This window comes from Bos javanicus, chromosome 1 (genome assembly GCF_032452875.1).
Source record: "Bos javanicus breed banteng chromosome 1, ARS-OSU_banteng_1.0, whole genome shotgun sequence".
NCBI classification, from domain to species: Eukaryota; Metazoa; Chordata; class Mammalia; order Artiodactyla; family Bovidae; genus Bos; species Bos javanicus.
In genome coordinates this window covers 144,201,441-144,227,891 of record NC_083868.1, presented here as the reverse complement: position 1 = coordinate 144,227,891, position 26,451 = coordinate 144,201,441, and the positions used below count along the sequence as shown (strand labels likewise).

At 56.4% G+C, this 26,451-nt stretch overlaps 1 protein-coding gene across 8 annotated transcripts in view; it reads right to left on the bottom strand.

Annotated features, from left to right (window-relative positions):
* The window catches only part of TRPM2 (transient receptor potential cation channel subfamily M member 2), a 50,288-nt gene that overhangs the window by 8,935 nt on the left and 14,902 nt on the right, over nt 1-26,451 (bottom strand). For 7 of the 8 annotated variants that reach the window (XM_061423130.1, XM_061423183.1, XM_061423140.1 and 4 more), the window contains 22 exons: nt 26,032-26,212; nt 25,344-25,510; nt 23,643-23,823; nt 23,053-23,114; nt 20,969-21,169; nt 16,990-17,092; nt 15,066-15,187; nt 14,536-14,871; nt 11,099-11,236; nt 9,767-9,896; nt 9,452-9,597; nt 8,492-8,604; nt 7,905-8,118; nt 7,302-7,420; nt 6,578-6,710; nt 5,977-6,148; nt 3,530-3,713; nt 2,306-2,487; nt 1,953-2,085; nt 1,192-1,279; nt 942-1,029; nt 187-344 (listed from right to left, as the gene is read on the bottom strand). In XM_061423130.1, coding sequence (XP_061279114.1) covers nt 187-344; nt 942-1,029; nt 1,192-1,279; nt 1,953-2,085; nt 2,306-2,487; nt 3,530-3,713; nt 5,977-6,148; nt 6,578-6,710; nt 7,302-7,420; nt 7,905-8,118; nt 8,492-8,604; nt 9,452-9,597; nt 9,767-9,896; nt 11,099-11,236; nt 14,536-14,871; nt 15,066-15,187; nt 16,990-17,092; nt 20,969-21,169; nt 23,053-23,114; nt 23,643-23,823; nt 25,344-25,510; nt 26,032-26,212 — 3,351 coding nt within the window. The remainder of the gene's footprint in view (nt 1-186; nt 345-941; nt 1,030-1,191; nt 1,280-1,952; nt 2,086-2,305; nt 2,488-3,529; nt 3,714-5,976; nt 6,149-6,577; nt 6,711-7,301; nt 7,421-7,904; nt 8,119-8,491; nt 8,605-9,451; nt 9,598-9,766; nt 9,897-11,098; nt 11,237-14,535; nt 14,872-15,065; nt 15,188-16,989; nt 17,093-20,968; nt 21,170-23,052; nt 23,115-23,642; nt 23,824-25,343; nt 25,511-26,031; nt 26,213-26,451) is intronic. The other variant, XM_061423166.1, reaches the window with a different exon arrangement.

The following is a 26,451-nucleotide window of genomic DNA, read 5'->3' as shown; positions in this document are numbered from 1 at the left end:
CAGCCCAGTGTCCAGGTTCATGGCCCAGCTTCACCCCTCAGGTCTCATGGACCACGCTTCCCTCTTCATCTGTCCCTCGTGGCCCTTCGAGGCTGCGGTAGACTCAGCCAACCTGGGGCCCAGACCACTCCCCCCAGGACACTGGGCCCCTGCAGCCTGGTGGGTGAGGCCAGAACAGGCACTCACCTCCCAGGGCACCTTCTCATTGGGCACCGGGAATCGCAGGACAGAGCAACTCGGGTAGAGCAGGTGCCGGGCATTCACGTGGTAGGCGTCACCTGGGTCCTCTGCCTTCGATCTGCTGTCCAGCTCAGGATCCCGCCCCACTGAGGCCTTCTGGGGTGCTGGAAATGGGGAGAGGGACAGGGCCACCCTCTGAGGTCCTTTCCCCCAAACTTCCAGGCCGCCTCCACCTCCCTGAGCCCAGTTTGAAAGTCAGCCACAAAGAGAGCACCATCCCCAGGGTTCCCATCACTGCAGCCAGGAGGACCAAGGTCTGGGCTCAGGCCCCCGTTGCCTGGGGTAGCTCCCAGCAGAGCTCTTAGTAATCAACATGATGCACAAGCCCTTCCAGAAGCCTGTCCGGATGAAAGGGCAGATGGCTCCTTTGGGGCCAGCAACAGCCCAGGAGGGTTGCTCGTGACCATTTCTTGGCCGGCTGCAAATCTGGGAGCAAAGACGTGCTTTCTGTCACCCGGTCAACTGGGTCTCGGGTCTGCTGGACCTGATGCACACGGGGAGGTCAGGGGCCTGGGACAGGCTACCTCTGGAATTCCCCAGCCTGGTCAAGCCGGGGGACTTGGCCACGCTCAGCACATGTAGCTGTGGGGTGCGTCAAGCATCCCAAGGTGCTGGGGCTGCTTCTCTCCACTCCAAAGACACCCAGACAGAAAAGAGCACAGGTGGGTAGAGACCAGCCGCTGGCACAGCCACCCACTCACCCAGAGTGGGGACACCTTCTTCTGAGCCAAAGCCACTGTCCCTCAGGGCCTTCACAATCCAGTGCAATGCTGTGGCTGTCTGGGCCACCTGGAACGCTCATTCAAAACAAGATTGGTCAATAGGTGCCCGCACACGGGATGCCCAGCTCCCCACCCCCGTCTTCCCCAGGCAGCCACCCAACACCTGGGGCTTGGCCAGAAGGGCCATCGGAACCATGCCCAGAAACAGAGGTCCCAGCCCGGAGCCCACCTGCTCCTCCAGGGAGGCCAGTCTCTGCTCCACGGCGCCCGACTTCTTCAGATGTGCCATTTCCAGCAGGCGCACCATGGAATCCACCCTGCAAGAGGACACAGCTGAGGTCCGCGGCCTTCCAGGGGTCTGGGTGTGAGTGGAGAGAGCCTGGTGCCCTTTGCAGGTGGGCAGCTTACCACATCCAGCAGCACAGGCTCCTTCAGCTCTAGTTTCAGGCTTCTTGATTTGAAAGGTTACACTCTACAGTTTCATAGAGAATGAGCACCACCTAGTGGCCCAGGGGGAAGACCTCGCAGCCAGTGATGCCCCAGGCCCACAGGCCACCCGACAGCCCCAGGGGCGTGGCCGGGCCAGAGGGGCAGGTGTGCAGAGCACACACACCTGTTCCTCACCTCAATATGCCTACAGGCTGTCAGTCACAAACTCAGGAAGGACAGAGCGGCCTCTGGGCAGAGGAGGGGACGCTGCCTCCGGGTACCAGTGGGGACTTTGGAAGGAGGAGGGGACACTGTGGTTTGGGAAATGTTTGCTGGTTTTGGTCTCAGTTTGCTACAATGTAGGAATTGCACCCAAGTGGGCCTATGTGTTCATAGGAAGAACACTTCCACAGCCAAGCATCCATCCAAACACCCCGGTCTTTTCCCCTGGCGTTTCTAAGCCGCCTTCTCCCAGAGCCTCCTGCTCCACAACAAAGTGACAGGCATTTCAGGGACCACAGGGCTGCAGCGTCAGCCCTGCCGAGATCCCCGGCCCCGTACTTGTCACTGACGTCCTGGATCTTCTGCTCTGGCCTCTGCTTCTGCTGGAACTGCTGTTCCTGCAGGTAGTTCTCCTTCAGGTACATCTCCCAGGACAGGAGGGCCGCCTCCTCTGTCTTCTCTAGCTTGTTCTCTGTGCGGGGAGGAGAGCCTCTGACCCACTGGGGGCCCCGCAGGGAGGGGCGGAGGAGCCCACCCACGCCCAACCCCAGTGGGCTGGCAGCAGTCTGGGGGCCTGAGAGGACTGCATGTCCCCTCTCTCACCCCGAGCTTCTGGGATGCTCAGAGGAGCTGCCCCCTGATCCCAGCTGCACCCCAGACGCGGCTCTGGGGACGAGGGAGGGACAGCTTACTGAACAGCTTATGCCGCTTGGCAGGGATCTTCAGCACGACCCTCTTGATGATGAGGTGCAGGTGGCTGAGGAGGATGAAGGGGGGCGGCGCGGGGGGCCTGCCCTGGTACTCCTCGATCAGGTCGTGGCGCTGGAACTTCCAGATCTGGTCCGTGTGCTCCTGCACCTGCTGGAAGGTGTAGCTGCAGGGGGCGAGGAGCACTGGTTACCAGGAGCATGGGCCACACAAGCTGGGTTATGCACAACTGTGTCGTTGCCTGAGTGTGCGCCGTGACTGCCCACAAAGGCACACCAGGGAGGGTGACCGGGACACAGGAAAGGCAGCTGAACACCCTGGGGGCCCAGAGGAGAATGAAGAAAGAAGACCTAGATTTTAGAGCCCATAAACCTTGCTAGAGAACAAAACAGACCCTCATGTGTTGGGAGATGGATGGTGTCCTGCACTGGACCCTAAAAGGGTCTGATTCCCCTGAATCTGACAAACAGAAGAGACAGTGTCTTCAACAGGCTGACATGCTCGTTCTCCACACCCTGTGTCTCGTGCGGGTAGAGGTCAGCTGGCCCGGATCCCTGACAGAGGTCCTCGGAGGAGGGGAGGGAGGCTGGGCAGGGCTGAGACACAGCCGCTGCCTGCTGGGCCTCTGGCCTCTGTCTATCACAGCCCAGCACTGGAGCAGGGTCTCTCACTGTTCAGAGCACACGGAAAATCATCAAGTGGCAACCTCATCACCCTAGCTGATGAAGAGAAGAGAAACAGTGCCCAAACCGGCCACAGGTCCCAGGGGCTCTTCTCCAGAGGCCGGGAGGGGCCTGAGGGGGTGGCAATGCCCTGAGCCACAGGGTCAGCCTCCTGGGCACCACAGTCAGGGCCGGCCCTATGTGCCTGCTTTACATGGAGAGCAAAGACAGGTGGTCTTGCCTCACAAGATTCTTAACAAGTGTGACACACATGCCTCCACCCCCAAAGATGATCTCAGCTAAGTCGCTGCCCCGCATCCACCTCCCTCTGCTGGGGTGGGAGGAGTGAGACTTCAGTGCCCCTCCCCATGGTCTCTGAGCACAGGGCCCATGGGCTGCCCCCCAGCAGTAGTGCCCAGGTTGGATGCCATGATCACCAGGTCAGCCCGGGCTGAGCCAGGTCCTGGGTCCCAGGCTCCATGCCATCCACACCATCCTGGGGGCGGGGGCAGGCAGCAGGGTGTGTACCCTGCATGTGCCACTCACTTGAACATGGCGATGAGCAGGTTGAGCAGCAGGATGTTGGCAAAGAGCAGGTAGAGGCAGAGCAGAAGGACAGTCAGCCACTCGGGGAACACGGGCTCCTGCCGCGCCTGGTCGATCTCGGGGCATTTGGGCTTGTAGGGATCCGTGCCGTTGGGGCTACACTGGTCTGGTTTGAAGTTCACGCCTGGGTCGGGATGAGGGGGCAAGTGAGTCCAGAAAGCCATGTGGAGTCACAGGGGCCCTTGGGAAATGACCTCACTGGCCTGGAGCCCCGGACATCTGGGTGACCTCAGCTGTCAGCTCAAGCCCGAGGGAAGCCAGAAAGGGCTGACCATCTACACCCAGCATCCTCACGGGCAGGAAGTCCCGCTGCCAGGAAAGCCCAAGACCCAGACCTGCACTGCAGGCTGGCACATGCCTCTCTGGGGTCCAGGCACCCTACGAGGGCACTTCCTGGGGGTGTGTCATCCACAGGAGGGACTATGTCATCTAAGTCACAGGTCCTAACCCTGGGAGCAGAATGTGGCAGGAAAGACGTCAAAGAGAAAATGAACAACTGTCGTAAAGAAAAGGGAGATGTCAGAAAGGAAACGTGCTGCAGAGGCGACCCTTCTACATGGAACATGTGACTAGAAACCAAACACAGCTCCACACTTGCAGAAGAGTAAAGGGTACATAATATTACAAAATGTAACTATATACTCGGCGTTTAAAAATCTGTAAGAGAAGGGCTTCCCTGGTGGTCCAGTGGTGGGTAATCTGCCTTGCAATGCAGGGGACACGGGTTCAATCCCTGGTCCAGAAGGATTCCACATGCCTCGGGGCAACTAAACCTGTGCACTAAAACCACAGAAGCCCCCACACCCTAGAGCCCATGCTCTACAATGAAGGAAGCCAACACAGTGAGGAGCCCACGCACTGCAGCCAGAGAGTAGCCTCCACTCATTCTGTCTAGAGAAGGCCTCGTGCAGCGGTGAAGACCCAGCGCAGCCAAAACTAAATACTTAAAGAAAAAAGACATCCAGATTGGAAAGGCACAAGTATTTGCGGATGACATGATCATAGCAAATCCCTCAAAAGGCACCTAAAAACTATTAGAACTAATAAAAAGTTCAGCAAGCTTTCAGAATACAAGTTCAATATACAAAATATAGTGGTTTTCTATACAGTAAACAATCCAATTAATAAAACAATTCTACTTACAACAAGCATGAAAAAGAATAAAAACATTTAGGAGTAAATTTAACAAAAGAATTACAACTTATATGATGAAAAATAAAATATGCTATGGAAAGAAATTAAAGATCTAAATAACTGGAAGAAACCCCATGTTTATAATCAAAATCCTGGATGTCTTTTTTGGAGAAACTGATTAGATCACCTGAAAATTCATGTGGACCCAAGGGACCCAGAGGCCAAAACAATCATGAAAAAAAGAACAAAGCTGAAGGACTCACACTGGCTAGGACCATGGTGCTGGCACCCGGATAGACACATGGTTAATAGGGATAGAACAGGTAAACCCTTTTGTTAACAGTCAACTGATTTCTGGGTCGGGAAGATCCCCTGGAGGAATTAAATATGGATAACAATACAGATGACTTGAAAACATTACACTGAGTAAAACAGGCAAGACACAAAAGACTACATATCATATGATCCACTTTATGTGAAGCGTCCAGAAAAGGCACCTTCTACCCTGATGCTGGGGAAGAGTGAGGGCGGGAGAAGGCAGACAGAAGATAAGATGGTTGGATGATATCATCAACTCGGTGGACATGAATCTGAACCAGCTCCGGGAGACAGTGAAGGACAGAGAAGCCTGGTGTGCTGCAGTTCATGGGGTTGCAAAGAGTCCGACACGACTTTGCTACTGAGCACCATCAACGATAGAGACAGTAGACGACAGGTCACCTGCGTTTGGGGGGCGGGGGTGACTGCTAAAGGGTATGGGGTGACTTTTGGAACAAGCGTTCTAAAATTAGATTCTGTAAATATACTAAAAACCGTGGAAGTGGCCACTTTTTACAGGCGAGTTTTATTGTATGTGAATTCATCTCAATGAAGCCGTGACAGAGAACAAACTCTGTGTTCTCTCCACTCAGAAAAGGAAGACTTATGTCTGACTGCAGTGGGAGGAACAGAAGGAATCAGGTGGCATTTAATGGGGTGGGGGGTGGTGTCAGCTGATGCTCCAGGCCACATCCCCGACCCATTTTGATCTCCCCGCAACTGCGAAGTACAGCCCAGCTGCGGCCAGCTGATGCCTGCCCCACTCAACTGATGGGCTTCCAAGCGCACCCATCTCTTCCTTCAGGAGCCACGGCCCCAGGCAGTGCTGAGTGAGTGGGATGTGCCCAGTCCTCCCCTCCTCCCACTTCTGTGACCCTGGAGGAATCCCACAAGGGTGGCACCTCCTTTTCCACAGCTGTCAGGGCCCCTCCTACCGTCAATGTAGGTTGGCAGCTGCCCGAAAATGGTGAGATACGAGTGGTAGATGGCCCCCCGGAAGATCCACTCTACCCGCCTCTCGTTGTGGATGAGGATGGCCTGCTTGGCCACCCCGAAGGACACGACCCACACGGCCAGCAGGAAGAGGAAGAAGAAGACGTCCTTCATCTGTGGGAGCGGGGCACCAGTTGCAGCCACACCACCCCACACTGTCCCTGCCCACAGGAGGGTCCCCGAGTGCCCTGCAGTGGACGAGACTCCATCAACCCTTACAGCATGGCTGCATGGAGCCAGGAGCTTCAGGGAACAGCCTAGAGGGGTGCTGGGCACCCCACGAGGAGTAGGAAGGGTCGTGACCATGACCCAAGAAGGGGAGCGACAGGAGCTATAACAGGGATCAGGGAAGGCTGCCTGGAAGAGGCAACGTACAGGCAAGACCCGAGACAGGCACGCTAGGGTGTGGAAGCAGAGTGGTGACTTGGGGTCCTGTGGGGTGTGCTGTGCCCCGGGGCACCTTAGGCCCCCCTAACCATCACTCCAGAGTGCTCCAGAGCCCCCCTTACCATCCACCCTGGAGTGCATTGGGCCCCCCCTTACCATCCGCTTCACGATGATAATCTTGGGCCCCAGCGTCTTGCTGATGGTGAAGATGTGCATGAGCCGCAGGCAGAACATGGTGAAGTCCAGGGAGAGGATGATGCGCCCGGTGTACAGCAGCGAGGGCATGAGTCTGCACGGGAGCAGGGCCTCAGCTGGCCACCCTGGCCTGATCCCAGCCCTCTGCCTAGCTGCCCCGGGCCCCTGCCCAGCTGCCCTGGCCCATGAACAGCCTGACAGGGACCAGGGCCTCAGCTGGCTACCCCAGGCCTGGCCCCAGCCCCACTGTGACCCCAGACCCCAAAGCATTAAAACTGGGTGTAAGTTCAGAGGCAGAGCCTCCAGGAGGGTTCGGAAGCCCAGCCTCAGGCAGAGAAGCTGGGCCCTGTGGGCGTCCTGGGAAGCACCAGGCTGGCCCAGCCCCTCCTGCTCATGAAGGGGTCACGCAGGGCAGACATGTGGCCTTGATGGGCTGTAGAGATGTCAGGGCCCCCGGCTGGGATGCGGGCACTCCCACCAGACAGCTCCCCATGGTGATATAGCCCACGTCTCTGCCCCAGCTCCTCCCTGTCTCCACGTGGGCAGGGCACCCTTGGCACAGACATATCCAGAGAGGTGCTGAAACCGCAAGGGGGACCCAGCTCACAGCCTCACCCCAGCCCAGCCCTGTGGGGGCTGCTCCTTTGATGGGACGGGAGGGCCACCAGGAGGGGAGGCCACTCACCGGCAGGTCAGCCCCGCAATGAAGAGCAGGATAGCGCACACGTCCAGCTTGTTCCAGTAGTCACTGAAGTACACGAGCACCGCCTTCCGCAGCCCGCTCCCATCAGGGTCATAGAAGAGCTGGAGGGGGGAGCAGGGACATGCGGGGTTGTGGGTCATCCTTCTCAGTTTCCCACCAACAAACCGGTGCCACTTCCTGGGCAGCTGAGAGTCGGGGAGGGGCTGCTGGCAGGAGAGGTGGCCCCCGCTGAGCCCAGCTCCCCTCCCAAGAGGGGACCCCCACATTTTGCAGTGTCCTTCACAGCGGAGCCAGGGACTCACAAAATCCAGGACACCACTCAGTGATGTCACCCTTGGGGTGATAAGAGAGAGTTTCAAGCAAAAACCAATGCCTTGAGGGGGTCGGGTGGAGGAGGAGCAAGGGCGGGAGCGGCTGGCAGACCACAGGCTGCACTTTCTGAGGGGCCTCGCCCGGCTCTCAGTACCCACGTGGGGCTCACTGTGCATGGCATGGGGCCAAGGGCCACCATGAGAAAGTGACCAAGCCCGGGATGCTCCTGGGGGTAGGAGGGTCCACGGGTGGAGTGGGAGCGGGCTGGCCCACCTGCCGCAGCTCCTCGCACACCAGGGAGAAGAGCCAGACGTAGATGAGGCACTCGCAGCTGGAGGGCTGGGGCTGGAAGTCCACCATGAGCACGTAGGCAAACAGGCAGAGGAAGGCGAAGTAGGACAGGATGTTCATGTGGAAGACGACCACGGGCGCGCTGAAGAAGGCGCGGACGCGGGCCAGGCACCTGTCTGTCTGCAGCTCCCGGTTCCTGCGGAAGACATGGGCAGGGGAGACCACGGCCGTGAGGGGCAAGCTCAGCCATGGGTCACACCACAGAAGGGAGGCCCAGGACTTGCGGCTGGCCACCCACCCTCCACGCATGGCTATGGTACGGGCCCGGCCAGACGGCCCTTCAAAGAGGTCCCCGAAGGGCCCTCGGGTTCCTTTAGGGCTATCAAAAAATCCTCAGGCCATGGTGGAACTCGGCCCCGGTGGATACTGGGCGACGGTAGTTCTCACCCTTCCCCAGCACGAATCCCCTCCATCTTGGGACCGGTGGCAGCAGTGAACACACCCAGAGGGGGCATTTGGGAAGGGAGGTCTGGCCCCAAGCCCCAGCGGCCCTGCAGCCGGGCCAGCACCTGAAGGAGACGAGGCCAGTGTAGAGCAGCGGGAAGACCAACATGCACAGCACCAGGCGCCAGAGCCCATTGTCCACGCTGAGCTGGCCCCACCACACCTTGGTCAGGTAGGCCTGTGGACAGAAGGAGGGTTTCAGGGCGATGGGCCCCCCACCCACCCTGACCCTGTGCTCCCTGAGACTCCCAAGGAGGAGCGACTCTGCAGGCTCAAGCACGGCGCTCTGCCAGGCCCACAGGTGATGTGATGGGCAGCACAGTGGGCAGCTCTGGTCCGGTCCTGAGTCTGACAGCCCAGGAAGAGGCTCTGGGGGCAGGACCGGGCTCTCCCAGACCAGAAAGTGAGGCTCAAACCCGGAGCCGGGCTCTGTCCCCCTGCCCCACTCTCACCAGCTGGCCCCTGAGTTCTCCCTGGGGTGGGTGGTGTGGGCAGAACTCCTCCCTACCAAGCCCCTGGGATCCAGCATGGCCAACTCAGCATGTGGTGACAGGATGAGGCTGTGCTCCAAGGAAGCGCCAGGGCTCTGAGGGGCCCCCTGGTACACTACATGTCTCATGTCATCAAGGCAACGCCAGAGTGTCCTGCATTTGCTGCTCCAGGAGGATGCCGTGCCGCCTCCATGTATCCCTCCTGAGACCCCAGGTAGCAGGGGTGGGTGGAGCTGAGGCCTGGCCCTGGAGCCCTGCTGGGGGCTCCCAGGTAGGGACATCCATCCCGTGCAGAGGTGAGCCACCGCCTTCACAACTAACCACACACTCTCATTCAGCATCGGCTCTCTCCTCGGCAAACAGTGAGGAGAGGGTATGCCTGTCTGCAGCAGGTGACTGATGGCCAGCGCCATCCCTGGGTCCCCACAGGACCCGACATGGTGACCTCCTGTGCTATCCACATGCACAGGAGGCTGCATCCGCCCCTGCAGCATCAAGGCAGGTATTTCTGGAAGGAGGCCCCCAGAACATCACCTGGATGCCCCCGTGAGACACGAACTTCATGTCCTTGGCCTCCAGGGCCAGCTGCAGGCAGGTGGTCCTGCCCCAGGCCTCCGACACGCGGACCAGCAGCTTCTGAGCCCTCTCCTCATTCTGCCGATAGCACTCAGTGAAGACCCCTGGATGGGAGAAGGTCTCGTCACAGCAGCCGGATCCTCACCAGGGGGAGCTGCAGACAGTGGTGGAGCACGGCCCCTCCAGACAGCACAGTGTGCACAGGGATGGGGCGAGGACCCCAGGGTCACCTATGAGGGCCCCGGGTCTGAGGCTGCAGCCTCAGAAGCTCACCAATGGCTCTCTGTTCGTACTCGTCCGCAAGCACCAGCATCTCCTCCAAGCTGTCTGTGTCCTCCTCCTCCTTGGACAACTCCTTTAGGATCTTGCTGCAGGCCAAGGCTGCCGCAATGCAGTCCTGGCTCTGGGTACCCAGGGGAGCCACCATGAGGCTCTGGATGGTCCTGCCCCAGGACCTTCAACATGCCACCACCCAGGCTGATGAGAGCAGAGGCCCTGAGACAGCACAGGCTGCAGGGCAAGGACTCAGTGTGGCTCCTTCCACATAAACCTCTGGGCTCACCCCAGGTCACATGCAAGCCCTGTTGTCAGTCAGTCTTCTGCACAGGCCAGGCAGCCCCCTTGCTCCCCAAGAACACAGACTGGACACAAGCACTCAAACAGCTCTGCTGGCACAAGGCCCAGAGCTCTCTAGGCATCTGGTCAACCCCACTCAAGGAGCGCTCCCCAAGAGGAGAAACGAGGACCTGGCCATCACATGGCCCTGTCCAAGGCCAGGGCCTCACCCTCGGTGGCACCCCCAGTCCCAGGCACCACAGGGGGGGCCAAGAGAATCTCACAGGAGGCTCTCAATACTCAGCCCAGAGGCCCTGGGTCTGAAGGCAGCACTGGCCCGGGTGAGGGGTTGGTGTCAGAGCCTGGAAACCTGAGTTTGGTTTTTCTGGCCAATAAGCCCCACTGGGCATACTTGAGGCCACAGTCAGGCCAGCTCTGTCGCCCACCCCCTCCCCCAAGCACCTTGGGAGAGGGTGTACCTCCAAGAACCTTGGTGAGGGTTGGGGGGGCGGTGGTCGCCTGAGCCTCTGCCAGGACCCTGAGGGAGCTGGCTCTGAGAGCAGCCTGGATATGCTGGCTCAGAAAAGCAAGGCCTCTCTGAGAAAAATTATGAAACTTTACTTTCCTGTTAAAAGGAAAGCCAGCTTGAAATAAAGGAAAACCATGAGGGGAGTCCTGGCCTGCAGTGTTCTGCTTCTTAGGGAGCCGCCTAGCCAGTCCCTGCCATGGGTGATAAAGCCCCATGCGGGTCCATTGACCAGGACCTGCCCGGCCAGTCCCCTTCATTGAAAATGAAGCCAAACTCAGGCCGAGTTACCAGGAGCCGCCCAGCTGACTGGTGGGAGTTCCCAGACAGCCCAGCAACAGCCTGGGGCGACGGCATCTGGGAAGCGCCCATCTTAGCGACAGATCATGCCTGAGCCCCCCAACCATCAATGGGAAGAGAAGCGGCCCCTCCAGGGGTGGAACGTGCCCACAGAGTCCACTGACTCGGGCAGCCATGGGGCTGGAGCCTGGTCACTGGTCCACCGATAGTTGCAGTCTGCTGACCTGAGCCCAGATGATTTCTGCCAGCTCCCGGCGGTTCTGCACGACGGCCCAAATGAGAAGATCACGGACCGGATCTATGGTGAAGGTAGCTTGGCCTGATGAATGCTTGTAGGAGGACTGGGGATTCACTCCCTGCACCTGTGAGCAGCGGACAGTCAGCGCCCCTACCTGGCGGGGGACAGCTACTGAAGGCGCAGGACCTGAGCTCGGCCCCACTATCCTTGCAGGAAGAGCCCTGAAAGCCACTTTTCCAACAGCACTCAGATGGTTCTCATGAACACTCACGCACACTGGGGTTTCTTAAGCACCACTCTGGAGACATGAAGAAACACCCAGAAAGTGCAATGCTCAGTTACTACCATCATTTGCAGACCCCTGCTACTCGCCAGGCATCCCAACATTCCTTAGTCTTATGTGATAGCATCAAAATCTTTTTCTATGAAGTAAAATTCTAAGGAAAGTGAAAGTGAAGTCTCTCAGTCGTGTCCAACTCTTTGGGACCCCATGGACGGTAACCTACCAGGCTCTGAGGTCCATGGGATTCTCCAGGCAAGAATACTGGAGTGGGCTGCCATTTCCTTCTCCAGGGGATCTTCCCAACCCAGGGATCGAACCCAGGTCTCCTGCATTGCAGACAGACGCTTTACCATCTGAGCCACTAGGCGGAGTCGTAAAATTCTAAGACAGTCTGTTAATAGATTCATGCTGTGACCTCTTCAAGGGAACCTGCAGTGTCTCCTGCAGAGAAGACCAGCAAGAAAGACCAGACAGACAGAGCCACATGTGAGTGGGAGGGCTCCGGCCCCAGACACACTCAGTCTACATTGATTCCAGGCTTCCTGGCCCATCTGTAAACAAACACATCCTCAGACAAGTCCATCCTCTGGAAGCAATTCCCAGAGAACACATTTCCCACATCACACACAAACCTACACTTTAAGTGATTTCAGAAATCATCTGAAGGCTCATCTTTATGAAAAAAAAAAGAAAGAAAAATTAATTCATCTTCTTAAATTACAGACATGGTTCAATATGAGCTTCCTCTTGGGACTTTCATAAGCACTTTCCAACTAGGCATCTTAAATATACTGGAATCAAGAAAACTAGAACCATGAATGTACAGAAACAAGCCACAGCCACTTCAGTCTCAGGGGTTCAGCACAGCTCACCTAGGACAATAGATGGATTTGCAAGCCTGAAGAAAGTACATAATTTTCTAGCAGGAAGAAAACAAAATTACTGTGATCTGAGAAGAGACAGGAAACCTAAACATCAGGACCATCAGGAAAGAAAAATAGAAAGTTATCAGAATTACTACCCAAAAAGGCGCTGGACTCCCATGGGATTCTGCCAAGTGTGTAAGAGGCAGTGAACTCCAGCCACATAAACTGTCCCAGGGCAGAGAAAGAAGAAATTCTTCCCAGTGTTTTTACAAAGCTAACATAAAATCGATACCAGAACCTGACATATACAACTCTCCCCAAATAAAACGACAATTAAAGACAACATTCTGATGCGCTAAGTCCTTTCAGTCTGATTCTTTGCGACCCCATGAACTGTATGTAGCCTGCCAGGCTCTTCTGTCCATGGGATTTTCCAGGCAACAATACTAGAGTGGGCTGCCATGCCGTCCTCCAGGGGATCTTCCAGAAGCAGGGGTTGAACCAATGCCTCTTATATCTCCTGCTTTGGCCGGTGGGTTCTTTACCGCTAGTACCACTGCAAACCCCTAAAAAAACGTTGGGACTCCAGCATCGGATTAAATACATGTTACTCTGAAATCAAGTTGAGATTCAAAATAGGGATAAAAAAAGAATAATGACTTATAACTCACCAAGTTCATATGTCAAAGAAGAAGAGTATTGCAACTTCTCAGAAGGCATCTGACAAAATTCAGCCCTGAGGTGTCATTTGTAAAACCTTATTGAATCTTGAGAGGAGTTTCACTCACATAAATATACCACAGATGCCAGAATTACACTTAATGCTTGGAAACTTCAGGATCCTCATCAAATAAAGATTCAGACTAGAAAACCCCTCCTATTAAAACCTCTCCTAGATGCCACACATGTGCGTCTCAGGCAGACACAGATGAGCTATGTCGACCTGGCCACACAAACACCAATGGTGTGAGCAGGGATCAGGGGAAGGGGCACAGGGGACAGCATTTTCCCGCATAATTATTTGTACTGTTGGAAGTTTTTAGAAAGGGATCTCCTGGACTGAATTGTGTCCACCACTTTCATATGCTGAAGCCCCAACCCTAATGTGACTGTATTTGGAGATGAGACTTCACACATGGTCTGGATGAAACACAGCTGGAATCAAGACTGCCAGGAGAAATATCAACAACCTCAGATATGCAGATGACACCACCCTTATGGCAGAAAGAGAACTACAGAGCCTCTTGATGAAGGTGAAAGAGGAGAGTAAAAAAGCTGGCTTAAAACCCAACATTCAAAAAACTAGGATCATGGCATCTGGTCCCATCACTTCACGGCAAATAGATAGTTTAATAATGGAAACAGTGACAGACTTTATTTTCTTGGCCTCTGAAATCACTGCAGACAGTGACTGCAGCCATGAAATTAAAAGATGCTTGCTTCTTGGAAGACAAGCTATGACAAACGTAGACAGCTTACTAAAAAGCAGAGACATTACTTTGCCGACAAAGGTACATATAGTCAAAGCTATGGTTTTTTCGAGTAGTAGGGATGTGGGAGTTGGACCATAAAGAAGATCGAGTGCCAAAGGATTGATGCTTCTGAACTGTGGTGTTGAAGACTCTTGAGAGTTCATTGGACTGCAAGGAGATCAAACCAGTCAATCCTAAAGGAAATCAGTCCTGAATATTCATTGGGAGGACTGAGGCTGAAGCTGAAACTCCAATACTTTGGCTACCTGATATGAAGAGCCGACTCATTGGAAAGACCCTACTGCTGGGCAAGATTTAGGGCAGCAGGAGAAGGGAACAACAGAGGACAAGATTGTTGGATGGTATTATCGACTCAGTGGACAGGAGTTTGAGTAAGCTCCAAGAGGTGGTGAAGGATAGGGAAGCCTGGTGTGCAAAGAGTCAGACACAACTGAGCGACTGAACAACAACTTTATGCATGTGATTAAGGTTAAGGGAGGCCATAGAAGTGGGGCCCTGATCCAACAGGACCCTAGCCCTAGGGTGCCTGGGAGGAAAGGAACCCATACCGGGCGCCGTGAGGATGGAGCCAGAAAGTTCTCGGTCCTCTGCAGGCCAGGAGGAGAGGCCTCACCAGAAGCTCACGTGTCAGCACCGAGACCTTGACTTCCAGCCTCCAGAGAAGGGAAAAGAAGATGCCCGCCACGTAACCTGCCCCATCTGTGTTATGACGGCGAGAGCCGACTTTCCCAGTAACAATGATAGCTTGTGTTTCAGAGCTCCAAAGCTGGCCAGCACTCACACTGATTTTGACGCTGGGCACTGTGAAGAGGCGCTGCTGGTCGCTGGAGCGGGGCCGGGAGTATAGCAGCTGCGTGGAGTCCCCGAGGAGCTCCTGGAGCACCTGGGCCACACACTGCAGGAGCACACCGGGGTCCAGGCGCTCAGGCTCCCCGCCAAGCACCCTGTCCAGCTTGCAGTGGAACAGGCAGGTGGGCTCCAGGTTCTGGTACAGGTAGAACAGGGTGGCCTGGGAGACGAACTCCTTCAGCTGCACCCCATTCTCCAGGAAGAGCTTCACGAACTCGGGCTTGTTGGTGATGAGGGCGGCCACCATCATGGGGTACAGCTCTGAGGGCTGAAAGGGGGCCATGGGGGCCATGTGGTTGGTCACCAGCCTTCAGGCCCCGATCTTGGTATCCCCAAGACAGGGATGCTGTCGTCTCCCACTTCGGGAGGAGGAGGCATGCCAGTCGCCCTCACCAAGGACAGGGCTGGAGTCTGGACAAGCCCCAGCCAGCCCCTCCCTAGGGCAAACCCCGGAAGTCTCACCTTCCACTGTCGCTCATCGGTGAAGATCTCACTCTGGGCAATGTCCACGCGGTTCCACGCCACCGCCAGGTTCAGCTGGTGGTCCCAGTTCTCATGGCCAAAGTGGTCGAGGCTCCGAGAAGCTACAGGTAGAAGCACACACACTGGGGACTTCATCTGGGCTTCAGAGCCACTTCAAAGCCCAACAAAGTCAGAGTGGGGTCAGCAAGTCGTCCCCATCGTTTCAATTGAATAGATAAGGTGCTCAGTCACGAACCGCCCCACCCCACCACACACACGCCTTCATGCAATCACTTTTCCTTTCAGGCTACCATCAGACCATCTTTGGGTTTCTGTCTTCACTCTTGCTTACCCCAGCTCCCAGCCCTGGCCCCAGGTCCTGCTCAAGCCCCCCGCCCTAAGTTTAAAGGAGACACGGTTCTCTGGAAGGCAGGCACTTTAACATTCACTTTCAAAGCTTAGACCACGAAAGCCAGCACATGTCCTTCTTTGCCTTGTTTGCAGAACCACCACCTCACCCCGGTTCTCAGTGCAACTATTTGCCCAACTAGTTTCTGCTCTTTCTGGACTAACATTTTAAAACATGGGTTGTTACTTAAGGAAAAGAAAAAAGAACTCCAGCCTTACCTCACAACACACACAGAAAGTAACCTGAGATGAATCACAAACCTACACGTAAAGGCTGTGGCTATGGAAGAAAGTATTTGCAACCGCAGGAAAGGAAAAGATTTCCTGGGATGTGAAGAACATAAATAATGAAGGAAAAAAATTGGTAAACTAAAATGTTACCAATAGGACTTTCCTGGTGGTCCAGCGGTTAAGACTTCAAACTTCCACTGCAGGAGGTTGTGGGTTTGATCCCAGTTGGGGAACTAAGATCCCACAGGCCATATGGTGTGGCAAAAAAATTGAATAGATACATGTATATCCCTTCTGCTCCCTAAAGATACCTTGGAGGACATAAAAGAGCAGACCATGAACCAAGAGAAAACATCCCAGCATATAGGTCCAACACAGGATTTGCACAAGGATATACCAAGAACTCTTAAACCTCCACAAAAGAGACAAATAACCAATTAAACATGGACAAAAGATCTGACAGACACTTCATCGAGATGAAATGGAAATGGCCAACAAGCCCGGAGACACAAATTCAAACCACACAGCGATCTGGCTTCACACCCACCAGGAGGGCTACAGCTTCACGGACTGACAGGACCAAGTGTGGGTGAGGGCGCAGAGCAGCCTGGACCCACACCCACAGCGTGGGGACCAGTGCGCAGAAACAGAGTGAACGCTTCCCGCTCTGCCATCGCTGCTGGCCTGGGGCCGGCCTCCCTGCAGGGTGAGGGGCCATTCAGCCCAGAACAAATGCCCCTGGGCACCAGGGATGTCATGTCCAGGTCCATGCCGGCAGGAAGGACAGGGAAGCATGGGTCTCACCCCAGAGTTGGGAGAGGCAGGAAGTGTGGGTCCCGGGAGAACAAGCTGAAGGGCAGAAATGAGACTAAGGAGTGGAAGTTGGCCAAGAGTTCTATGGTCTCCCGGATGCCTAAGTTTGGAGTCTCCCTTGCACTTGGACTCTGTCACTGGAGACACAGGAGTTAGACAGGAGACAGAGAGTGGGGAGACAGGAGCAGACATCCGAGGCTCTTTCTTCCCACCCTAGAATTTTATGAGGAACTGTGAAGACCATGAAAGGGTAAATCAGTACAGGCTGCACTCAGATTTCAGGTAAGAAGGTGAGTTGAGAAAGGCGCCTACACCCCAACATCAGTGACTGGCACCACCTGCCCAGGGGGAGCGTGAGGTGGCGTGGCGAGGTCCAGCTGCTCTCTGACCAGCCCGTCTGCCCATGGGTGGTCTTTCCTCTGGACTAGGACTCTGGCTCCTCCCCCACATCCTCACCGCGCCTGACCCTCACCTTTCAGCAAGGCCTGCAGGATGGCCACGTCCACGTCCTGCTGGCCATCCTTCCCTTCCCGGAACACAGTGAGCAGCTGCCGCCTCCGGACGATGTCTTGAATCTGCAACAGGCATTTTCCGCATGAGGTTCCCCCAACCTCTTCAAAGAGCACCTGAAGAACCAAGGCCCCGGACACAGAACCAGAGCCCCAGGCAGGAGTCTCTCCTGCCGTGTGGCCAGGACCACCACCTTGCCTCGCCCCCACGCCCAGATGGTGATGAAGATGAAGATGTGTGAGGACCAAACACATGGTGTTTTCGAGTGGCCTTTGGGGTAGAATCTCCAGCTCACTGATCAGTGGTATCTGTTCAACACCCAGCAACGCTTAACTGAAGACCTCCGCCTGGTCCTCTGCCTGGGCCCTGCCTACCTACCTATCAATCACCAATTTATCTATCCTCTATTTCCTGTCCCCTTTCTATCTAGCTGTCACCCATCTCATCTACCTATCGTCTCTCAGCTGCCAGAACTGTGGTGCTGGAGAAGGCTCTTGAGAGTCCCTTGGACTGCAAGGTGATCAAACCAGTCAATCCTAAAGGAAATCAGTCCTTAAAGTTCATTGGAAGGACTGATGTTGAAGCTGAAGCTCCAATACTTTGGCCACCTGATGGGAAGAGCCAACTCATTGGAAAAGACCCTGATGCTGGGAAAGATTGAAGGCAGGAAGAAAAGGGGACGACAGAGGATGAGATGGTTGGATGGTATCACAGACTCAATGGACATGAGTTTGAGCAAACTCCAGGAGATGGTGATGGACAGGGAAGCCTGGAGTGCTGCAGTCCATGGGGTCGCAAAGAGCTGGACATGACTGAGCGACCTAATGACAAGACCTGCCACCAGTCACTGCTCCCTTGAACTTTCACCCTGAGGCAGGGGTGGGCCTCAGCTGGTTCCTCACAGCCCAAATCTTCAGACTCCACTCCCAGCTCCCAGGCCACCACGCCCAGCCCCACCTGCTTTCCTGCCCTCCCCTACCCCCTTCCCCTCAGCCTGGACACGGCTCTTGCCTCTGTACCCTCTATAAAGACTTCTCCCACCTAGAGGGCCCCTCATACACCCTGCCTCCACCTCTAAGACCCCAACCTTCCCCATCTCTCAGGATCCAGCTTTCATGTCAACTCCAAAATGCCAAAATGTCTCTCTTCCCAACCCTACCCCATCCTCCAGCCAAAACCTCTCCTGGATTTAACTCTACTCCTGATTCACAGGACGGAGTAGCTACTGAGCTTGTGCGTTGACCAGGCACTAAGTACTTTCCCAGGTGGCCCTGCTCCATCCTCTGAGTCTAAGCCCCAATCACCCCTGATCTGTAGATAAGACAGCAGGACTTCTGAGAGAGGGCCAGCACTCCTGACACCAGCAATGTGGTGCTGGCTGCGGGTCAACAAGAAGACCCCCAGGGCAGATATCCACATCCTCCCGGGGCTGCACCTGTGTACCCACCATGGGGCAGAGCAGCCCCAAGGCGTGTGGAGTGAATCAGTGATCACAGCTCTGGGGGCCCCCTCCCCACTGAACAGGAGCCACCATCGCGGGCAGCCCCCTGGCTGAAGACTGGCATGTATGAAACACCATTCTCAGGCCTTGACTCAGAATGGATTGATAACACAAGCTCCTTTAAATCTCAGCAGATTAGACCCACTTCTGAGAATCACCTGAATAATTTACAAGCTAACTGAGGGAAGGCCAAAGGCCTGCCGGCCAATACCCACCAGCTCCATGAAGAGCTGATCTGACGTCCACAGTGAAAACACCCCCCAGAACCCTAAGAGGTCCGCTGAGGCCACAAGAAGACAGGCGAGAGAGGGTCGCTGTGCTGCCTCTGGAACCCGTCCTGCTCGCCCTGGGCTGCCTGCTGCCCTCCCCCTACCCAGCTCCCATCGGGGGCCCCAACCCTCTGCTTGGTCTTTGGCTGGTCCACAAGGCCTGAAATTGGACGTGGTTAGAACCAAGCTGCTCCACAGACTTGCCCTGAAAGGAGAACGTCAGGCACTTAAACTGTGAGCCTCCAGGAGATTTAACAATCTGGTTTAGCATCTACGGAATATATGACAGACACAGACCCCAACTGCTTTGTCAGCCTCAACTTCCTGTTGGGGAAACCGAGGGTCAGAGAGGCCCTGACTGCCTCCATCCCACAAAGAATCCTGCCAGGAAACAGGGGTCAAGGGACCTCAGGACAGGCGAGCCCAGGCCCCAGGGGCTCAGAGCATGGCCGGATGCAGGGTCAGTAGGACCACCGGGGCTGGAGGGCGGCCGTGGCAGCAGGGCTCTCTACCAGCCAAGGACTTCGTGGGTGTTGAGGGCTCGCCTAGCCACTCTCCTTCCCACCTGCCCCGCCTTTGGAGGCTGGGGCCAGGTCATGTGTCCCTCTGCAGAGCTCAACAGGACCCCCAAAATCTGCACTGGGGATTTGACCAATTCTGAGGCCCGTTCCAAATGCCCCAGATGATCCAACTGACTCAAAGGGCGTGAAAGAGAAGCTCCTTCTTTCCAGGACTTGGAGAGACGTCCCATGTACACTCCTGCACCACCTCCCCTCCCAGCCCAGTAAGAAGCCTGTCTGTAAGGTCTTCAGAAGAAGAAGCCTTGCAAGGTCTTCACCCACCTGTACCCGGTGTCATCTCCCACTCTAGCCGTGGAAGAGCAAAGTACTGATGCATTTTACAGCAAAATTACTGAAATGCAGGGCAATCGTGGTCCTGGGCTATAACAGCCATGCTCTCCCCACGGGTCAGGAGAAGGGTCCGAGCCAGACCATTCGGAGTGGGGGTGCCCATGAAGTTCACTGCTCAGGAGTTGAGGGGATGGGCAGAAAGCCATGTACCAGAGACCCCCGCCCAGTCCCTCGACCAGAGCAGCCCACTATCATCCAGTTCATATGGTCACGTTCCAGAAAACTCTTTGGAGTCCAGTGGGCTAGCTAGAAAATGTCACAGAAAGAGAGAAAGAAAAGAGACAATGAAGACAACAGGCTGATGGTTCAGGTCCCAGCCATCCGGACAGCCCGAGTCTGGTCAACAGTGATGAACCAGAGCTGACTGCTCCGTTCTGGCGCTCGGGCTGGGCTTGCATAGGGCACTGACAGCAGGGAGCTGTGAAGATAAACAGAAACCCTCTACGACCTGTGCTTTTTCCAAGAATCTAAAATGGTCCCAAAACAAGGAGAGAGGACAGGCAGGCTCGCGAAGCAAGGCTGAGTCCTCTTTGAATGATCTGTCCCTGGATGTGTAGCCCCAAGGTCAGGTCCCCAGCTCCCTGTGCTTCCACTCAGCATCTCCTCCCATGGCAGGGTGGGGGTCCCCTCTTTGGGTGGAACTAGCTCCCTCCCAGGACTCGAGTCTCCAAAACCACTGGCGACGGGATTCCCTCTGGAATGCTGGTCCTAGGATGGGCCGGACCACGGATGCCTCTATCTGGGGGTGCATGTGAAACCACCCCCAGATCACCACATGGTTCCCAGAGCCACTCAGGCCCCCATCTGATACATCTACATGTCTCCCCACCTTCACAACCCCAGAAGGTGGGCCCTGCTACCCACTGCCATCACTTGCAGCACCCCAGCTGCCTGAATCTGGGCTCCCCACCCCTCTGCCACCCCCAGGGCCTCAGCACCAGCCTCACGCCCACCCAGTGCACAGGGTCCTCCTTCCAGGATGGCCGTGGCTCCTGCCCTGTGTTACCTGTCCACCTGGAGTTCTGCAGGTGGAGGCCCAGCACATCCTCCCTTGCAGGGCAGCGTGCTGCCTCAGCCAACAGCTCCCCGCCTGCCTGGCTCACAGCCCCCACCCCTGCAGATGGCTCCCGTGCCCAGCCCAGGTCAGCCAGGGCCTCTGAGTCTCGGTTATGCGTGTCCTGGTCCCGTTGGCCAGGCTGACAGCGTCTAACCTATGGCTGCAGGTTCACACCTGGTAACTGACACACCCATCAGCCTCACCTTTTTGGTCCACTCCACGATCTTACTTTCAGTGAAGGTCTCAAACATCCCCTGGAAGAACATGCTCAGCTTCTGCTGAATCAGGGAGATCGTGATCTCAGAGATGGGCAGGCCGGCTACCTGTGCGATGACGTCAGCCACGCGGCCCGAGCCCTCCACAACCACGCAGGGGGTGCCGTTGGTGATAGCATTGTAGATGGTCTGCAACACAGGGGCCAGTATGAGCCCACCCACACCCACTCCTCCTAAAACGGAGGGTTCTCCGAGAGCCCTGCTGTCTGGCTACTGAAGGTTTGTTCTTGTTGTTTAGTCACTTGGTCGTGGTCAGTTCTTTGTGACCCCATGGACTATAGCCTGCCAGGCTCCTCTGTCATGGGATTCTCCAGGCAAGAATACTGAAGTGGGTTGCCATTTCCTTCTCTAGGGGATCTGACCCAGGGATCGGACCTGCGTCTCCTGCATTGGCAGGGGGACTCTTTACCACTGAGGCGCCAGGAAAGCCCTGCTGGGAAGTTTACTGAAGACATTTACTTGGTGCGCTCCTCTGCTCAGAGGGGAGGGTGCTGATCCTGATATACATGGGGTACACACCCGACCTGCCACCTCTCTCAGGCCTGTCACTTGACACCACTGTCATGAAAGATTGGGACGTTTCCACCCCCTAACGTGTGGACACGAGAGCCGTCCCCAGAAAGAATGGGGCACTGCCTGGGCCAGAGTTCCACACCCTCCTTGAGACCCAGGGTCAGACAAGGACATGAAGGGAGACCCCCAGAGACCAGGGTGAGAGCACCGCGAGGAATGGGCACCACCACAGCAGGAAGGATGACCTGCGCTGAGCACTGCTGCGGGAGAGTCTGGGAGGTAGTGGGGGGGATCAGACACATCCTGCCCCCCGAGGCACCCCAGGACCTATGCTGACCCCCTGAGTTTACTAAACATAAACAGAACATCATGCTCTGCCCCAATTCAAGATGTGGGCAGGGCCAGGCTCCCTCCAGTGGCTAGAAGCTGAACTCCCTGCCTCCTCCAGCTCTGCTGGATGCCACTTTCTTGGCTTGTGCCCACATCGCTGCAGTCTCTGCTCTTGGTCACGTGACCTCCTCCTTGTCTAGGGACACTTGTCATTGCATTTAGGACCCACCTGGATGGTCCGTGCTAAGATCCTTAGCTTCATCACATAAGCAAAGACGGTGTTTCCAGATGACAAAGCATTCACAGCCTCCAGGTTTTAGGACCTGATATCTTGGCGGGGAGTATCACTTATCCCGCCTGCTAGAGCACCCATTCCTGGTATGAAAGATGTAGAGCTGTCTGTCCTGCCCACCTCTCTCCATCCCCAGGGTGGCTTCCCTGCCGAGTACATCATGGATGAGGGAGGCCAAGGGCACCTGACCTGCCTGGACAGCAACCACTCCCACTTCATCCTTGTGGATGACAGGACCCACGGCCGCCGTCATGTGGCCAAGAGCAGAGACTGGAGTGATGTGGGCACAAGCCAAGAAAGTGGCATCCACCAGAGCTGGAGGAGGCAGGGAGTTCAGCTTCTCCAGGGCAATCCTGCAATTGCAATCATCCTACAATCCTATGGCAGAGGTCAGTTTGGCCCGAGTTCCATGAGGCAGGCACACTCCCTGCTGGACAGCGGTTCCGCATGAAGCTCCGTGGCCGTGTGTCAGAACCTGCTTTACACTCAGCTGCTGAATGTAAAGGGGCTGGGGGTGGGGGTTGCTGAGGGCTGTACTTTGAGGACCCCTCCTGGGAGCCTGAGTGCAGAGCTATAGAAGCCCCCCACAGGCTGTCCAGGGGTCCTACAGGTGAGGGCTGCAGTCCCTCTGGAACCCCTCTTTGCTCTGTGCTGGTCAAGCCCCAGGACTGACCCTCCCATGGCAGGGCCTCTCAGGAGGCTCCAGCCCACCCACCCAGAGAGACTGCGCATGGTGAACGCACTTCCCTCTGTCAGTGGACAGGCTCTCTGCCCCCTCTTGCTGACAGCCTCCCTGGGAGGCAGGCCACAGCACTCTGGGCAGTTACTCACCCACCACAGAACTTGACCCAAGACACCCATCCCCAAAAGGACTCACGTTCAGTGTGCCAGGGCCCCCTTCCAGCACCACGCAGACAATCGGGATCTTGATAGCCACGCCTAGGATGAAGCAGGGAGCATAGGTCAGGACCATGGGCTCCGAGCATCCCCTGGGGCCTTCCCCGCTCCTGCCAGCTGCTGCAGCCTAACAACACTCTGGGAACCCCAATATGCAGTGGAACTTGAAAACCTCAGCTCAAAGGTGTCTAACCAACCAGCAAAACATGTGCAGAACCCTGTGTATTTGACCTCCCAGCCCTAGGATCCATCCCACCCCAGCCACAGAGGAAATGAGATCAAAGCCTGAGCTCTGACTCCTTCACACTCTGGTTTCCGGACTGAGGTGTGTGTGTAGTGAAGGGACCACAGGGTGCTCTGTGTCCTGAGTGCCTGCCTAGCCTTTCCTTATGTTAAAGGGGCGTGAGAAGATGACCCCCTGACCAAGTATACAGATGTCCAGGTGTGTTCTGATGGCCGCCCCAGCACCCCACCCACCAAATGTCCTGGCTACGGCCAGCTGAGCCCCAGACCCCTGGACCAGCCTGCTCCCGTCTCCTCCAAGTGCCCTAGAAAGTGGGCCCCGCTCACCTCCCCTCTCCTTGGTCTGCTGCGATATGAACTTCTCCAGCTTTGTCCTCAGGGGAATCTCGACCCCATAGCGGCCGTGGGTCCCGTCGTCCACAAGGATGAAGTGGGAGTGGTTGCTGTCCAGGCAGGTCAGGTGCCCTTGGCCTCCCTCATCCATGATGTACTCGGCAGGGAAGCCGCCCTGGGGATGGAGAGAGGTGGACAGGACAGACAGACAGCTCTACATCTTTCACGCCAGGAATGGGTGCTCTAGCAGGCGGGATAAGTGATACACCCCGCCAAGATATCAGGTCCTAAAACCTGGAGGCTGTGAATGCTCTGTCATCTGGAAACATGGTCTTTGGTCACGTGATGAAGCTAAGGATCTTAGCACGGACCATCCAGGTGGGTCCTAAATGCCATGACAAGTGTCCCTAGACGAGGAGGAGGTCACGTGACCAAGAGCAGAGACTGCAGCGATGTGGGCACAAGCCAAGAAAGTGGCATCCAGCAGAGCTGGAGGAGGCAGGGAGTTCAGCTTCTAGCCACTGGAGGGAGCCCGGCCCTGCCCACGTCTCAATTCTGGCCAAGTGGTACTGGCCTCAGTCTTCTGTGTTCAGAAATGCGAGAGAATACACTCAGTTGCTTTAAGCCATCAGTTCTGTGGTCACTTGGGACACAGGTCCAGGAGAGCTGGCTATGGACCCGTGCACACGGCCCCTGGATGCCACAGAGGAGGGCAGGTGGTGCCGCTGGAAGTCCTCTGAGCTCAAGATGGGGAGAAAAGTGAAGCGTGATGTTGGAAGTCAGCCAGTATCTCTCGGCCTCCAATTTCCACTCTGTAACGACGTTCAAGACAGAGCCCATCCGGCCCACTAAGCACATCTGTGACGTGGACATGGAAGGACAGCAGCCGAGGGGCCTGGTGACCAGCATCTGTGACTGACATGAGGAGTCATTTTGCAGAGGACGTGCTCCCCAGGAAGTGGATGCACAGCTCCCCCGCCCCAGGAAGGCCAGAGCCTTGCTCATCAGTCAAACCTCGTGGGACAGTTGTCATCACACCTCCTCGGTGTGTCAAGGAGAATTTTATTTTGGGGCCAGTGTTTCCCTCCAAACTTCCGTGTGCTCATTATGCCAAATCTGCTGTGTCCTCAAAAAATCTTACTGGATGAACCAGTTCTCTTTTCCAATTCACATCCTCACATTTAAGCAATTGTTTCTCAGGCCTGCACCCAGGTGAATGGACGCAGGAAGGCTTTGTCTTCAAGCTCAGAAGAGAAGCTCACGGGAGGGGAAACAGGGAACTATTGAGCCCTGGGCTAAAAGGCCAGGCTCTGGGATCTGAAAACCCAGATGCTGGTAGGCTGTATGCTCCCAGCCATGCTACACCTTTGCAAAGTCCATTTCTCATCAGAGTGGTGTTAGGAGGGCCCCCAGACCAGCGGCAGCTCTGGCAGCTCTTACGTGGACCCATCCTATGATCTTGAGGGAGGAAACCAGAGTCCAGGCAAGGTGCTTACTCTCCTGGGGTCACCAGGGTCTGGGGGGTTGGGGGGGATTTGAGCCTGGGTCTCCCACGTCCCTATCCAGCCACTTCCCGTGACACTGCACTTACCCTGGGTGTCCAAGGGGTGGCCCGTTCACTGACCGCTGGCTAAGATCCTACCCCACCACCTCCCTGCTGTGCTCCGACCAGCCCAGAAGCAGTCTCCAGCTCACCGTGGGGTGGATCAGGCTCTCCCGGTTGTGCAGGGCGCCCCACGTGGCGATCCCGATGGTGACCACTTCCCCTTCGCAGAAGCTGCCACTCAGGCTGAAGTTCCGCACCGCCTCGCCCACCTGCTTCATCACGCCAGTGTGGGACCCCCCGGTGATGACCCAGGCCCCTGGGGAGGAGCAGAGGGACACCTGGTGCCCTGCAGACTCTGCTCCAAGGCTTTCAAACTCATTGTCAGGTGTGAGCCCCACCACGATCAGGTTTTCCTGTGGCAGTCAGGACCCGTGATGTTCCACGATGCTCGGTCAGGTGGGGGCAGGAAGGCGACCCCGTCTCTGACTGTAGGCCCTGCCCTCTCCCCCACCTCCCTGTTGCCTCCCTCTGTCCTGCTCTCAGGAACATGGCATCTCAGAACTTTCTCTAAATGCTTCTGTTTCGAAGCATCATCAGTGAGGAGCCAACCAGAGCTGGGTCTACACCATGAGCAAGCCAGGTACAGCAGTAGGAAGTGGGTGAATCTGATCAGACACTCCCCACCTGGCCCGGGCCTGGGCCCAACTCGATGATCCACAAGGGCTGGCCAGTCCAAGGCCCTGACTCTGCCTTCCAGGGGTCCTCTCGCCCACCCAGCACTCCCAGGCCTGAGCACCACCCATGGTCTGGGCCTCAGTCCCTCTGTCCCTGCTCTACCTGAGGTCTGGGCCACCTTGAGGAGCCCTCTTCGGAAAATGCTCTTCAGCCTGGGCTTCATCTTGAAGTCCTTGGCCCCGCCGGTCACGGAGATGAGCAGGTTGGGGGCATCCAGGCCCCACTGCTGGGTCATGAGCTGGTAAATCAGGCTGGAGGGAGTGTCCTGGGAGAGGCGGACATACTGCAGGGAGGTCAGAAGACCCTGGGGGTCAGTGGGTGGCCAACCGAGGCCCCAGAACCTGGCCACCCTGCCCCAGCCATGCCTGACAGCCCCAGGCAGGCAGGTGGACAGACGCTCACACTGGGTCCAGACGAAGCAAGAGTGGCTGCCCCCAAGCAGGTCGCCAATTGAGAGAAAGGGGAGGCAAGGGCTGAGAAGAGAGGCCAACCGGGGGGAGGGAGGGGAGCAGCCCTGGGATC